The sequence below is a fragment of the Neodiprion fabricii genome, chromosome 1 (genome assembly GCF_021155785.1).
Source record: "Neodiprion fabricii isolate iyNeoFabr1 chromosome 1, iyNeoFabr1.1, whole genome shotgun sequence".
Classification (NCBI taxonomy): domain Eukaryota; kingdom Metazoa; phylum Arthropoda; class Insecta; order Hymenoptera; family Diprionidae; genus Neodiprion; species Neodiprion fabricii.
This window is the reverse complement of record NC_060239.1, coordinates 13,783,971-13,800,707: the sequence shown is the minus strand read 5'-3', so window position 1 is coordinate 13,800,707 and position 16,737 is coordinate 13,783,971. Positions and strand designations below refer to the sequence as shown.

The 16,737-nt window shown below is 35.9% G+C and overlaps 1 protein-coding gene across 1 annotated transcript in view; it reads left to right on the top strand.

The window, feature by feature from the left end:
- Positions 1 to 16,737, top strand: part of LOC124175119 (protein Star-like) — a 138,413-nt gene that overhangs the window by 7,948 nt on the left and 113,728 nt on the right. The window contains exon 2 of the mRNA XM_046555039.1: positions 9,270 to 9,989. Within this exon, the coding sequence (XP_046410995.1) occupies positions 9,823 to 9,989 (167 nt within the window). The 5' untranslated portion in view covers positions 9,270 to 9,822. The remainder of the gene's footprint in view (positions 1 to 9,269; positions 9,990 to 16,737) is intronic.

The window sequence follows — 16,737 nt, the reverse complement described above, 5'->3', positions numbered from 1 at the left end:
GCGTCCGCCATACTTGTTTACATGATACATATACCTAAAGAATAATTGTGCAATGTTGTGCTGTGTTATCTGCTTTCAAAAATGTAAAATTTATAATTTAATTGTTGATATTCATTAAATGAATATTATTAAAAGGTGTTAAATAAACGTAAGTCAATATTTTTGTTTTATATATAACCCTGACAAATACATTTTATGAGTACTTAGATCTAAGTTATTTTGCATTGTGAATATTTAATTGACATTACTTTAATAATAAATTTGAGCAATTATTTTACCTTAAAAAACATTGAAAATTATAAATAAATGATATTTTCTTAAGAAAGCTGTATTTAAAATATATTGAGCGCATGCGCAGAAGCCATGAGATTTTTTCTCATGGCCAGAGTAAATAATGGCAGTCAAAACACCCATGTCCTGAAGGGTTAAATATTATGAAGTAAATATTTTCCCTGGTAACGACACCCAAGAAATTGTTTACGTTTCGGCCCGGGTGAGGATCCTCCTCAGAACGATTATACATATTTACAGAACCATAATTAAAACCACAGTAGGCTTAAAAACCAATGTAAGTTTTAAAAGAGCGATACGAATCTCCCACGCATTCATCTTAGTTTATAAATTAATTTAAACACAAAACCGAAATTTTCAACAGAGCTCGATTTGGTTTTAATTATTGTTTTCTTCGTGTTGTTCATCAAATTTGAAATATCCCATGTTATTACCAGGTAATATCCTTTCAATTATATCGGCACAAGTTGCTTTCATTAATCTCATAATTCTCTGTACAAGATTAATTTTAAGCAATTCACTCCTGTTACCTATTCTTCTTTTCTCGTGACAGATGGTTCCGTAAATATATAATCGTTCTGAGGAGGACCCCCACTCGGGCCGAAACGTAAACAATTTTTTGAGTGTTGGCACTGACCTTCATGTCCAAGGAAAATATTTACTTCGTCATTATTGAGGTCAAGAAACTATTGTTCATTAAATATTATAATAGAAAGTATAAAGAAATACGTAGCTTCTAGTTTGCGATATATGCGATAGATACGAGGAGAAATAACGGCAAGAGATTGAAAAGAAACAGGTAGTCTTAACGTATCAGGAACAGAGATTACAAAAAAAGGTATTATAATGCGATATATTACAAGATAAAGGGACTGCGGACAAATTACGTAACAGTGGTAATAGGGAAGAGAATTAAATAGAAAAATGTTATTCAGTACGGCGCAATACTCCAAATTCCAACAACGATGTGTTACACCGCGCAGCGATAGAAGATCGCACACGGGGTATACTTATTCCTTTGCAAATTCAGCAGCAAATGCTACATCTCTGGAGCCATTGAGCCGCCCATTTCACCTGGAAGATCCGTGCTAAGTTAATACACATTCATTCTTCCTCGTTCTATTATACTCACATGGTTAAATTTTGTCACAATACATTATAAGAAATCATCTTTTTTGCTGTCATTTAGAATTATTTATATAAAGTCGAGTCATTTCATAATTTAGTGGCATTCTCAACAGCAAGATGTCCCTTTTTGTCACTTTCAAATTGCTGTGTTAGGCGTATTTTAATTGGAGTGCGAGAGTGCGTGAATGATTTATTCTTATAATTTTGATCAATCCACGTTTACACTAATTTACCCGTTTATCTTCTCTCAGATTGATTCTGAATATACGTAATATTCTTGATTGAACATATTTTTCCCTAATTTATATGCTTTATTTATTCAATATTCTCAACCTCTGTAAATATATTCTATTTTTTTAGTAGCCGAATAAGATTTGTGGCGTGAAAGGTAAAGGCCAATAAGTAACGTCACGAGTTGACCCAATTTCGGAAATACATAAAAAAATTCACTCGAATCAATACTTCACGCTATCACGACAAGAAAGGCACGACAAGATTTTGTTGAATTCAAGAATTCCCTTGATTAAATCATTTTGATAAAATAACTAAATCAAAATTGTTGAATTGAAGTCATCGTATTTGGAACAAATAAGGCGATAATAAATTGAAGAGAATGGCCTCGAACAAAATCTATTTTGTTGGTTCAAGAATTCCTTTCACTCCGTGTATCTGCCTGGGGTCGAGTATTTTCAAAGGGCCTGGCCGTGGGTAACCACCCCAATTCCCAATGCATTGGATAACCATACATCCTCCCAGGCCTTTCTCCGAAGGTCCCAGCTCAGGTCGCTTTCTCTAAATTAGGGCAGCCATCTTCGTCATCGACTCATTTAGCGACTTTATGATAACATGCCGAACGAATACGGATTAAGATTTATGCCAAATATTCCAGTCAAATTGGATCAAAATATAGCGGATAGAAAAAATAATTAGTAAAGATCTATAAATTTGTGGAGACCGTTATCTTGGCTTACTATTGAACATACTAAAAGTCCTGACCTCTAATTGGACGGCTCGATCCGCCATCTTGAATCGAAGGTGCTCCAATCTAGCATTTTTTATCATATCTCGACAGCTATTGATCCTATCGTCACAAAGATTATTAAAAAAAATGAAGCTCGGTAAATTATCCATGAAAAAAGATTACATTTTTTTCATATCCTTAACAGTACTTGTATAATACAGGGTATTTGAAAGTATCGATATTCGTATTTCCCGTTCCAAGCTGCCGTGAAAATCACTTTTTCGGTCTAGAACCTTTTTTTTTTTATGTTTTCGATAGTTTTTTTAAGATCATTTGTAATAAATTCTTTAGCTCCTCGGATCCGTTCGCCACCGATATCATCTCCATCCAAAACATATTGAGTCGATCGTCCTTACGCGAGAATGTTTGAAAGCTCTGTTTTACAGCAGCTTTGGAGCACAACTCTTTGAAACCTCGGTCAATTTTGTCGGCAGTTTAGCCATTCAGTCGGTTCAGTTTAACAAACTTTTCGAGAGTTACTTTCAGCCTTTGGAAGGAAACTTTCTCCGATTGCACGATAATTTGTGGATCACAAAATGTCAACGCTTTAACTATCCTATATTTGCCAGGCGATTTTACTAAGATTTTCGATATAGTATTTTGCTAAATCATCAAACACTCTTTTCCCAACAACAATATATCTGTCGTGACGGAATGCCCTTCTTCCGTTGCAATACAAGAAATAAATTAAACATAATAAATAATTTTGTGTAGCACCTTCGCAGTATCTCCGTGTCAACGTTTAATAAAAGAACAAGATAAAAGATAAAAACAGAATACATAAACAGTTGGTAAAATCGTTCGAACTATTACTTCTTATCGTGTGTATCATAAAATCGTCATTATTTGTATAAAATGTATAGATTAAGTGTAAAAAGAATATAAATAGGTGTATAATGTAAACTTATCAATGGCGATCCGAGTATGATTTTATCCTCGTGTTTGTCCAGTTTCGTCCGTTAATTTATTCAATTTCCCTTACTGCCTTTCCGTAGTTTACTGATTACATATGTTTCTCTATTTTAATAACTCAGGTGCTTGTTTAAATTTGATATACTGGTGACTATGGTAGAAACATTTATTTTTCGAAGAGCTCACTCCACTTTTATACATCGATAAATTATATTTTTTTTTCTTTTACACGTGCCACCGTTTCGGTCATCGTCGAGGGAGTGAGAGCAAGGACGAAAAAATTCAAATCTTGTTATGATTTAGGCGGGCTTATTCGACTGTTACACTGTTTGACTGAGGTTTTTCGATTTTCTTACGGCATCTCGAGTATCGTAACCAAGATCGATCTGTTTCACGTCAATAAGACTATTTTTATCTCACCAAATTAAGCAATATATTTTGTGCTCGGTGAACAACCTCGATATTTTGGAGCCATCGAGCTGCACAGAACTTCTTCAGAAATTCGCGAGATCCTGAAAACCGAATGTAGTCCGCTCGAGGTGCTGGTACGTTATTAAACAAATTGTACATTGCTCTCAGAAAATCGATTATCTTCCATCCACTTGATTGATCCCTGACTTTGTATACATTACGCAACGTGTGAATGCCGCAACTTCCCATGTCCAAGAGCTGCTGTTCGTTAGGAGATTCGTTCATTTCGTTTTTCAAATCGGTCAAGAACTCAAGATTCACATTGAGATCATCCATCGATACTTGAATTATTTTTTTGAGATTGAATACAGCCAATGGCTCTTTAAAAGCTGCGAGAAAATCGATTGCTCTTGTGTGACCAAGAAACACCGACCCCAAATACCGGCATACTGCAATATTTACATATAATATTGCACCAATATCGCACGATAAAGCCCATCTGTTCTTCTTGGGCAATTTCGTTTAGAGATTCATGAAACGAAATTGCCAGGAATTCGCTTTCCGTTACATTGCTTTCGATTTTTTCTCGAAACAAAGGTCCCAGCCCGTAAACAATGATGTAAGAAAGTTTATTACGCTGCAGCTTTATATCCTGTGCAATTTGGCTATCTGGAAACATCTCGCGAAACAGTTTCGTAGTCTGGCCAGCTGACAACATCGAGAAATGACTGCCTACGGTATTCAGAGCCCAGAGTATTTCGGCTCTTGTGGTACTATCGTTGAGTAAAAATGGGTTTGGATTCGCAGATACCACTTTCCGTAATGCACGTTCCTTTGCGATAATTTGATTCGATTCGTCGTTCTGATTCTCATTTGAGACGTCCGAGGCTTCGTAAAGGCCTGATCTTCAGTCTTTGTTGGCTTAGTCACCGTACCTTCAGTATAAAATCAGACGCTGGGAGTGGAAATTTTAGACACCATAACCATACAATGTATTTTTCCAGCTATGCGACTCATCAGTGCCTGTACTCCCATGTTACTCAGAGCTACAGTCTTTTTGCAGGGAAAACAGAACGCTGAATGCAGGTCATTTTTACGTTCCTGTAACCAGGGCAAATAGGCCTCATCTTTGAACCAGTCAGAATTTAATACCGCTTTGGCCATTATTGCGTATTTCCACATGTATAAATTAAGTCAACAGTTGTTAATTCAATACGAAAATTTCACTGAACGTGTGATTTTCGTTAACCAGGTGTGAATAATATTCCATATCTCTTTAAGCAAGATCATTTACAATAAATAAAATAACTTTTTAATTCTGAAAAAATTCATAGCTTGGGAACCAGATCCCGGCCCATGATGAAGTTCACATAAGTTTTTGAACAGCAAGAAAGGATCATCCTCTGAAGTTTTTGTCGAAAAAAATGATGCAGCTTCTGAGAAATCGCAAAAACTAATATTCTTTGAGCTTTCACGGGCTTTCAGCGGCCCCGATAACTTTTTGCATAATTTGGCGTTGCAGTTCACTCAAAACTGAAACTTTTTCATATGCAAATTTTTTTTTATACAATCAATAGTTTCCGAGTAATACTTAATTACACTTCGGACGTTTCCGATTTCCGCACATATTATACCGAATGCTAACGTCTAAGCGTCGTCGAGTAAAAATCTAAAAAAAGTCACAAACACTCTCGACAACTAACAGAAAGTTTTCACAAAGTTTAAACAAATTCGAAGAGGGTCAGGCTTTTGGGCAGGTCGATCTGACGTGGAAAGCCTCATATATATGAGGAGGCAAAAAGGTGTACAAAATGAAGATTTTTCGGCTAGCGAGTTTATCACTATGCATGCTTGAGTTCCAGAGTTTTTAATTGAGAACAAATATCAATCTGTTGAATAATCTGATTCTAGTTTATTTTCAAGTGATTTCAGTGTTTGCCTATATATCTGACACTCTACCACACCTGTACACTTTCACTACATTCTGTTATTTTAAAGAGTAATTTGGTAATACAAATATTCAGCAAGAGATTCTTCCTTGCTTTACAACATTTAGACATACCATACATATACATAATGTTGTGTTCTTGCAAAAAAAGAAAGGGTGAAATTTTTTCACCGTAGTTTTCACTGTACACGTGTAAATAGCATAAAATAGACGGGTTTTTATTTTTACCTTCAGAAGTTCTTTCAACATTGAATGGGTGAAACGACTATGTGAATAATAAAATATGTGTGTCTCTACACCCTTCAATTAAAGTAAAAGCATGTAGATTTCCGACAAAATGTTAAGTTCTGTTGACAATAGAATATAAATATATTTTTGCCGACAAGTACAAGACAAAATAACGTGATGTCCACGTGAAGAAAGAAGGGGGAGAGTCGATCGGAGGAGTTCGCGTTATAGTACGGGTGTGACTTTACAATGTTGCGCGTTGAAGGTTATAATATTCGCGTCCATCGAAAGACGAAGTGCTCACAGACTAGTGAAAAAAATTAAAAAAAAAGGAAAATTATGCAATCAGTCATTTTTGTCGAACACTCGAGTAAATTCTGGAAAAAATCCAAAGAATCAACCAAATTCCCTGATTTTTCCCTAATAATTCCAGCGAGTGAGAATTCCCTGAGTTTTCCAGGTTTTCCCTGTTTTCCATATGCGTAACAACTCTGATTTATCAATTGATCAGTGATCAAAATTAAAAATTAAAATTAATAATCAAAATTTCAGTGCGTTCATGTACATTCTACGTTAACGTCAGGCTACTAATTGTTAGTAACGTAAACGGCTGAGAAGGGCACCTTACTACTTGCGCCTGTTGTACTTCTAGTCATGAACTACACATGTAATACTAATAAAGATGGATCGAATCGGTGATACACGCATCTTACCCTCTTCTCTTGTCAGATGAATCCCGGCGATGACGTTACTTCCAGTACTAGTCGTGTACTACAAATTTAAATTTTAAATCGTAAAAATCACCAAATTTTTATATTTACGCGAATATCACGCACAAATTTGATATTTCTAATCTATTTATATTTTTTTTATAGCTTCTATACCGAGAAAGTGATTTTCACGGCGGTTTGGAATGGGAAATACTAATATCGATACTTTCAACCCTGTATTATACAAAAACTATAGAAAATATGGAAAAAAATGATATAACCTTTTTAAGGATAATTTACTCAGCTTTATTTTTTATAATAATCTTTGTGACGACAGGATCAATAGTTGTCGAAATATGATGAAAAAACTAGATTGGAGCACCTTCGATTCAAGATGGCGGATCGTGCCGTCCAATTAGAGGTCAGGACTTTTAGTATGTTCAATAGCAGGCCAAGATAAACGTCTCCACCAATTTATAAATCTTTACTAATTATTTTTTCTATTTATGCTAATTCGACTGGACTAAAATCAATAGTCGGCGAGATTTCGATACCAAATGTCTGTTTCAATCTTGAAGTCAATTGATAGCCGCGTTCGATCTAAATCGTGCGGCTGAGGCACTCTGGTGTGGAGAAGAAGAATACAAAGAAGAAAAATGTTGTTTTATCATTTTTGACAGTTAATATGTACTTAACCATTTGACCGATTTCGATCACGTTTTCACCCTGAGGTCATGTGGGCCGTGAATACTATCCATGCAAGTCTCATTTGAACGGGTTTCTGAGACACGGTGAGATAGGGAACTAGTTCGACCGGGTAAATAATTCCAGGCTAGCTCTCGCGTTTCATGTAACTTGGCATCGATTGCTGCCGCTAATCTTGATTTCTATAAATACAAATTTATTTCCCCATCATTTGGTGGATATATTACTCACGCGAAATAATATTTTGCTATTTTCTTCTCACGCTGCGCTCCTCCTGTGTGCAACACTGATCACACCAGGGTCTCTGGTATCCCTACTTATGTGCAAAAAATATAATAATTCGAACAACACAAGCTAATAATAATTTCAGAAAGATTTTATAATTAGAACGTTTGCAATCATTCAACTGGTTTTTTTGATCCGATTCTAATGTTGCTTGTATTTATTTTGATCACCCAACTGCGAATCTCCAAAGATTGCCTCAACATTTTACGAATACAGCTACCCCTGGTTGAAATGATTTCTACGATTTTCTACGAATTTTTAGAGTAATGGGAACATTTCGTATAATCTTGTACGAAAAATTGTAAATACGCATAGTTTCTTATTAAGACTTACCAATTTTCATCAAAAGTTATATTTTTTCAGTAAAAAGTCTACAAGACACTATAATTTTTAAATAATACTAATATTTATATACGAACAATTTTGCATATTTACATTTTGTACGAAATAATACGAAATGTTCCAATTTCTGTAAAAATTCTTAGTAATAGAAATTTTCACCAGGGTCATTATCTCTAGAGCAAATGAAAATAGATGTGTGTAAGTACGGCACAATAGATGTTCGTTAACGATTGCATTTACGGATTATAAATATACTGGAATATCAGATTTCTTGAATATTTTTCAGATAATTTGTGGGGATCTGGTGAGCAAGCGAAATGAGCTTACAGTATTAGAACTGGATCAAAAATATTAGAATTGAATAATTTTAAACATTTCAACTATCAAATCTTTTCTCAAATTGTTGATATCTCCTCTTGGAATTTGTCCAAAATCATTTCCATCACAAGGTACGCATGTTGTTTCATTAGTGTTGACTATCGTTGGTGCAAAAATTCTTGCTGGAAGTTGGTAAATACCAACGGTTCTTTATCTATACCCAACTTTGGATTCAGACGATCTGGCTGATCCGTCGGATTCGTCCAGCCTACGAAAGTGAAAACGGGCACGTACATATAATTAGTTTGAGAACTGCTGACTTACAGTTTGAGAACTACTGACTTACCTGGCTTCGCCACGACTTGGACAGCAGGAGAACCTCTTGCCTATAAACCCCTGGCAGAGCGAGATGCGGCGATCGGGACTGGGCTCCCCTTCTTGGGGCTAGAAAAGGACGAGGCTATCGGACGAAGGAGGATACACTGCGTGCGGTTGTATGCGGTGTATGGGTACACGACATAGTAACGCCAAGCAATAGGCGCACGTATACACACATCTGTGCGTTATACATCGTCGCTTAAATACGTAGAGGCGAAGGCATTGTACCGAGAGCAGCGTCGTCACGCGGCCCAGGTGCCGGGCAGTCGACATTCGAGCGAGCCAGAAGCCAGGTCTGAGTTGGTCCGAGTCGCAGAGCGATTGAAAAGCGGGAAGGACAGGATATTTCGCGGAAACGAAAAGGTGGAAATTCACGCTGTAACGAATTGTAATAATGGGACAGGGGTGATTTCACACGCGGGTGAGTCACGCTGCGACGTACGCTAACCACATCCGCAACGTACGATTATAGGAACATCCGCACGTCGTGCAACCAAGTATGCCGAGGAAGCCAGCCAGCCAGCTAGGCGTGCAGGCTGCCGGCTCTCCATGTCAAGTTATATGAATTAAAGACCGAGGAACGACGCGGGAGTCATTACGCTGCAGTGAAACACAGCCGGCACGAGGCTGACTGATTTTATGGAGTGGTAGTTGTCCGATTATCAATCCACGCGGAGTTTTTTCATTCTCGTTTATCACGACCGGGACGTGTCTTGATTCGGTCCGTGAAACGGTTACGCACGCGTTATTCATTGAGTGAGGAAGTGTAGAGTTCACGCGAAAGTGCAGTATTGTGTACCTACCTAATTTTACTCTGGGTCGGGGGGCCAAAGATCAATGCCTCAATAATACAGCAAGTTTACGCATAGGTGTCGCCTAGCACATGTGACGTGCCTGAAACCTGCGTCTTTGTACGCCCAAAGAGTGAATTGGCTCAATATCCTGCTGCTGCACTCTCTTCTGCAAATGACCGATGCATCGGGGTGTTGAAACGACTGTGAAAATCTCTGCAAAAACGACCCCGCGACATTGTTGCCATTCTCTGAGTTTCTACCAGCGAGTGAAGATAAACCGCTAGAGGCTATCCAGGAATCGACAAGCTCCTCGGTGCCGCATCGCGCATACTTACTGCAGTAAATCGAATAATGGTAATTCCATTTTCGTCGTCAATGACCACGACCTCCGTACCGGCCGGAAATTCCGGCGTGGATCAAGATTCTAGAAATCAGATGACTCCCTCGTTGTACACCATACCGAAGGATTATCCTGACCTAGGAAAAATGCAGGCGGACTACAAAGAGAACAGGGCAAAGTAGGTATTCTGATACGACTCGACGCAGACGCTTGAATTCCTCAACATTTTTTACCATCTTCATGTGATAAAAACACATATTATTCTATAAATCCCTAGTCATACGTTCTGAAAATTATTCATCATTATTAAATGTACACATGATAGTATTTCATGTGGAAGTAACATCTGTTTCCGGCCTCACCTGAAAATCATATTTTACATAGCAAAAAAAAAAAAAAAAAACCACTCGCCAAAAGATATCTCTTGAGTCCAATTTTGAAAGGTCGTTCTCGGAATGTGAAGTTTTCCCATTAAAGTAACATGAAAAAGATGTCCTTTTTCTAATCGTTCCATTTTAACCGCATTGCAAAATACAGATTTGATTCCGAAATAATTTTCAATAGAATGGAATCCCCTACAAAAGTTAAGTTTTGTTCGAGTCATTTAAGGCTAGCTTACGCACTAGGCAGACTAGGCGATTGCTCATAGGCCCACCACTAACAATGAGTGGGCTCCACGTGCTTCTTTAGTTGAATATGGTTTGAATTATTTCTATGGAATTCTAATCCTCAAATAATGCATATTGATGAAATTAAAACAAACACAAAATACTGATCTCAATGCTTTAAATCAAGAATATATGTGGAAGGGCCAAACGAATGTGAACAAAGTTTATCCCCGACCCTCAGCAAATGAGTTACACGTTTTTTCACTGTTTCTGGTATGCGAAATAGACTTTTAGAAATTGTGTAGCACTCTTGTACCAGCCTTTTAGAATACTGAGAAGAATTTCTAGTTGTAGTAATTATACAACCTTTAACCATTGCCATTTGTTACTCTAACCGAAAAATATGTATCTGGGTAAAAAATGAAAATGAGTTTCGTAACTAACATTAAAAACTCTGGTATGTGTTGTTATTATTTTTTATTGTGGATACTTATACTGTATAATCTTGTAACTATTGCAACACTTTTATGTTGGTGTATATCAATAAATTTATGTTCAGCTTTTATTCAATTTAAAAAAGGGGTTAACTGAACAAACAGATTTAATGCTGTAATAATTAGAAACGTGTTCACAAAAATAGAAAAATATTAACAATTATAATCACACTAAACACTTGAGTTTGTCAAATTTTTTTGTAGTCCAACAATATTCAAGTCGATATTGTAACGATATCCACTTTACTAGAATTTTCTACTAACCATAAAAACTTATGAATTCTTCTCAGTGAAGAAAATATTTGAAATTTTATCTCTCAAAAAACTGAATCCTCCGCTGCTTTTTGTCACCAAATTGAAAATACAGCAAAGTTTAATGTGCTACATGAATGGCTCGAAAAAAAAATTCTAAATTTCTCGAAATCATTAGGCGTTGCTTAAGGAGGCTGGTGAGCGCTTCTCAAGGGTGAATGTGAGAGGGCCTATCTTATACATGGGCCCGACCGATGGTTCTCAACGTCGTTTTCAACTAATAAAATTTTAAAAAATACTTCAAAGTAAAGATTTTCGACAAATTATTAATGTAACATGCATCGTTTGTCATCACATCACTCTTTCCAAATTAACCGAATTATATTTCGCTACTATAGAATTCCGAAAAAGTATTTTACGCGCATATTTTCATATTTTTTACTGTTATTCGCAAACGATACGGACAAAGATCTTCATACTTTACGAACATTTTCTTAAGAGTACCATTTATATAGTTTTTCATTGGGATACCTACGTTGTTTGTCTGCGATTTTGACGTTCCGCGTCATTTCACCGTATACCCGTCATGTACCACTACGAGCGCTCGTGTATAAGAAGTACACCTTCAACTATTAATTACTCGAAATCTACGTAGACCATTCAACGGAGGTTTTGCATAGTAATGTAATTAATATCAATCAATATTGTGTAAAAACATTCGAATTTTCCTAACCAACCTTCTTAAATTTGCTGTGAATTTTTATTAATTAAAATGAAAACGTTTTCACTTGACCGCAAGGTGTCACCACTTAGGAGTTACGATTTTTTTAAACGATAACATTCGTAAAATTATAACTTTTTTAGAATGCAAAATGTATAATAGGTCTTCATGTAACATCAGGTTGCATAACTTTGAATCGATATTCTTGCTAAATAAAAATTTTGCTATAAAACACTGTTTTCAGCCCGGCAGACGTTCCGAAATGAAACTGATAGTCATTTCAAGCCGTGTAGAGAGGTTTAACTTGAGTCAGAGAAAATTCAGAAATAATTTTGGTTAAAATAAAAATCGATTTCACGAGAACAATTTGTTGTCAGTGTTTGCTCTATTGTTTCTTCAAGATCAAAATAAAACGTACAGATTAAGAGATGATCTAGGTAGCATTTCAAGAAATTGCATACTGACTGTAAAAATGTTAGTTACATTTTTTTGGAATGATTCATAATAATATAAGAATTTTACATTAAAAGAATTACCGTATTTGCAAATCATTACATTAAATTTTGTAATGGCCTCGGATAACGAAAATTTTTATGGTGCTTTGGAAAGAGCGCTATAAGATCGTGCTGTGAGTGACACTGGCTTACGACGCTATGATATCTTTCCCATAAATAAATCAGTCTCATCTACATGTGTATACATAGTCCAGTCGAGATAGACATAAAAATAGCCTTAAATGGAAATAATTAGGGGGAGTGATTTTTTTTTAAACTTCGGTGGGGGGGGGGGGGAGGTGGTTGGAAGTCTAAATCTCGATTTTCGGGAAAATCCCGCCATTGCGTTCGCCGCCATCTTGATTTAAAGTTCAATTTTATAGTTTTTCTAAAATAACTCGTTAATTTACAACTTTAGAGCAAAAATGGTAGAATCCAAAGTTGTTGGAAATTTAATTTCCCACAAGTTTGGTCATTATCATTTTTACGCTAGGATCAATATTTGCAGAGTTATACGATCAAGTTTTCTCAAAAAAATCGTAATGGGTGGAATTTTATTTCCTTCAACTTTGGCTCTCACACTTTTTTTACTCCACGATCAATATTTTTGGATTTATATATATATGTATATATATATTGTAACAGATATTGAAAAACCCCTGAACTGAGTGTACATCCGAAAATATATTATAAAATATATTGGAAAACCCCTGAACTGAGTATGCATCCGAAAATATATAATAAATATATATATTTTCGGATGTATACTCAGTTCAGGGGTTTTCCAATATACGTTACAATATATATACATATATATATATATATATATATATAAATCCGAAAATATTGATCCTAGCGTAAAAATGATAATGACCAAACTTGTGGGAAATTAAATTTCCAACAACTTTGGATTCTACCATTTTTGCTCTAAAATTGTAAATTAACGAGTTATTTTAGAAAAACTATAAAATTGAACTTTAAGTCAAGATGGCGGCGAATGCAATGGCGGGATTTTCCCGAAAATCGAGATTTAGACTTCCAACCACCCCCCCCAAAGTTAAATAAAAAAAAAAAATCGCTCCCCCTAATTGTTTCCATTTGAATGTCTATCTCGGCTGGACTAACAGGATTTTTGTAAAAGTGCCGACACACGCTCAATTTTTACGTAAGACGAGTGTAACGGACAAATGTTGCGAACAAAAATTTGTGCAGTGTTGGCGTTGTCGGTAATCGCGTAACTCGGAGTCGATAACTTTCACCAAAGACTCCCGGTATATGATTATACATATATACAGGGTGTCACAGAACTAAGTGACCAAACTGACAGGGGTGCGAAATGCTGTCAAGCTGAGTAAATTAACTGGAGGCGCCCCTGAATTGGCTTGGAAATATACCGTGTGTCTATGAGGAAAGTGTGCACATTATGCGCGTGCGTCAAGTCGTTCGAATTTTATTGGCCGACAGTTACCGCCTGATTGAGCAGCCGACGAAATACCAATCGCGACTGTCAGAAAACGTCCCTAACTGCTGTCGGTGTTGTTACGAAAAACAATTCGTCGATTCGGAACTGATCCAAAGTAAAATAAATCAGACACACGTTAATCGTGTTAATCAAATCGTCGGATTCCTTCGACGGTCAATTGATTACTATAATCCGAAAATCATTATTGAATTCGCCGCTCGCGAATTGATGCTACACGAGTGTAAATGAAAGTGACGTGGAGCAAATAATTAACGGTGAAGACTCATTCATGTTTATCTGAATAATTGTAATTGGAATTCAACGAGATACGTCAGCTCACGGCAACGATTTCATGAAGTGTGAAATGTGAAGGGCAATCTCTGTAACAAGCGAATTCAGTAAAAAGAAGCAATAAACCGTACTTTTCGCTTAGAACTCGATCTGAATTCCGTCAAGTGAAAACAAGTCTGCTTCGATACGTAAATATTTTATTCGAGGTATTTTGATAAAAAAAAAAACATGTGCAGTTCACACGTGGTAGAAGTGAAACCTTCAGTAACTAAACTGCGAGAGAATGAGGAGAATGCAGTATCAGGAGTGGAATAATTATTCGTTTCATCGATAGTCGTTCCATTTCATTTCATTTCGTTTCATCGAGTTTCAAATCACTAACTACCGCGCTAATTAAGTTGAGTTTTGCATTTCTGTTTCATCGATATTTCCGTTACACGATAGTCGTTTCATTTCGATTCATCGAGTTTTCCCCCGTTTTTACTCCCGTGCTGAAGAAGTTTTCACTAACAGTGCCAAAAGAAGTTTTCACTTCAAAAAACAGTGCAGAGTTACAGTTTATTATTAGTTGTAGCGAAACGTAGCGACAGATTATTATCTCTGATGTTAATGTGTGTTGAACATAAGTATATGTTTCTCAAGTTTGTTCACTTATTGAAAACTAATCTCTGCAAACCAGCTCAAGAATTTACTGCTTTTTGTATTGCCACGTTCCCCTTCTAACTTCAACGTCGCTGCCTTATTGGTTTGTAAAACTCAATAGTAGTACCTGTTTGAGCAAAAGGTACCATCGCCAGGCTCATACAAACTACGGTATTTTGGACAGTACAAACTAGGCATACGAGGATTATTTTCAAAATCTACAAATAACTTGAAGACTGTAACCTACAGATGTTTGTGTAGAAAATGAGTTCTACGGCACAATTCGTTTATAAAAAGCCGAGACAAATGAACTCTCAACTTGATTAATTCTCATCAACTAGCATGTTTGTGAAGCCAAAAGAAGATCTAGGAGCCTTAGCTCTCTTAAAATACGTTTACTGATGTAAATTTTGGTGAAATTTTGGCAGAAATCGATTTTCTGTTTTTTGAATAACTAAAAAAAATTGAATAAAACGAATGATTCGACAAATATTTAGATTATCGTAGTATATAGGTATATTAAAACAAAAACCTAAACGTTTCCGCAATGAAATTGAATGTTAATTAGATATTTTTTTAGTCAGTTTTGGTCTTATGAAACTTTTGTAATATTACACATATTGTAATAATGGAACAGCTTGTTCATCTATGCTGCAATCAGTGCTCAATTTGATTTACTTGCGCATGGGTTTTTAGAATTTATGAAATTTTATAAATTACCTTTTTTCGTTGCAACTAGTCAATGAAATCCAAATTCTGGTTCTCATCCATGTTAAATGTAACAAATACTAAATTTTCTTGGGAACTTGGACAGAATTGATAAGATTCAACTTATCAAAATTTGCGACGTTTCGTTGGTTTCATTTATTTTCCAACTTCATCAGGCAAGCTGTAACAGATGTACATAAACTTTAAAATTAAGTTGCATAAAACAATAGACATGATACATGTAAGTTACAAATTCAGAAATAATAAACTAAACAAAATTACAAAATATTTACTTTTGAGGTTAAATCCTCGTTAAAATCCTTTGGTCCATAACACCAAGTCAAAAATATGTTTAAATAAGACTAGACAGATATATACATTTTTTAATAAAATTATAAATTCATTCTGCCAATAAATCAATTTAAATAAAATAAAATGGACAAATATAAACAATGATGGACAAATACACATGTCAAACGTAGTGACTCTTAAATCACATACTGTACTACTCTCACACAGTGTGATAGTACGTGTGGAGCTCGCATTATCTATATTGTCTATATCTATATCTACTGGAGCTTATTGATTTTTGTTACGACTCGGGATATTTCGTGTTTGATGGCAATTTTTACCTTCAGAAGGAAGGATGTGCTATGGGGAGTCCAGCAAGTCCTTCAATTGCCATCATTGCAGTAGATTATGTTGTTTCAATGGCGTTGACTCACCTTGACTTTGAAATTCCGATTATTAAGTCGTATGTTGATGATCTCTTCGCAGTGGTTCCAAAGGATAAAGTAGACAGCATCTTGGATGTGTTTAATAGTGTTGACAAGGACATCCAGTTTACCTTGGAAGTTGAGAATAACGGGAAGTTGCCTTTTTTGGACATACTAATAGAAAGATCAGAAGATGGTGATCTTATAACTTCTTGGTTCAAGAAACCGTACAGCTCAGGAAGAATTTTGAATTTTAATTCCAATCATCCATTGAGCCAGAAATTGGGGGTTGTAAAAGGGTTTTTGAACAGAGCCATGCGCTTGAGTCATGTGAACAAGACCAAGGAAAGTATTCGCATGGTTAGAAGATTACTGTCATCTAACAATTATCCAAACAAGGTCATCAGCAAGTGTGAGAAAATTGTGTCCGAGAGGATTAGAAACAACATCAGGAGCAACAATGTCAACAGGAATTGGTCGTTTAGCAGATTTCCCTACATAAAAGGCTTGTCACCAAGACTGGGATCTTTATTTAGGC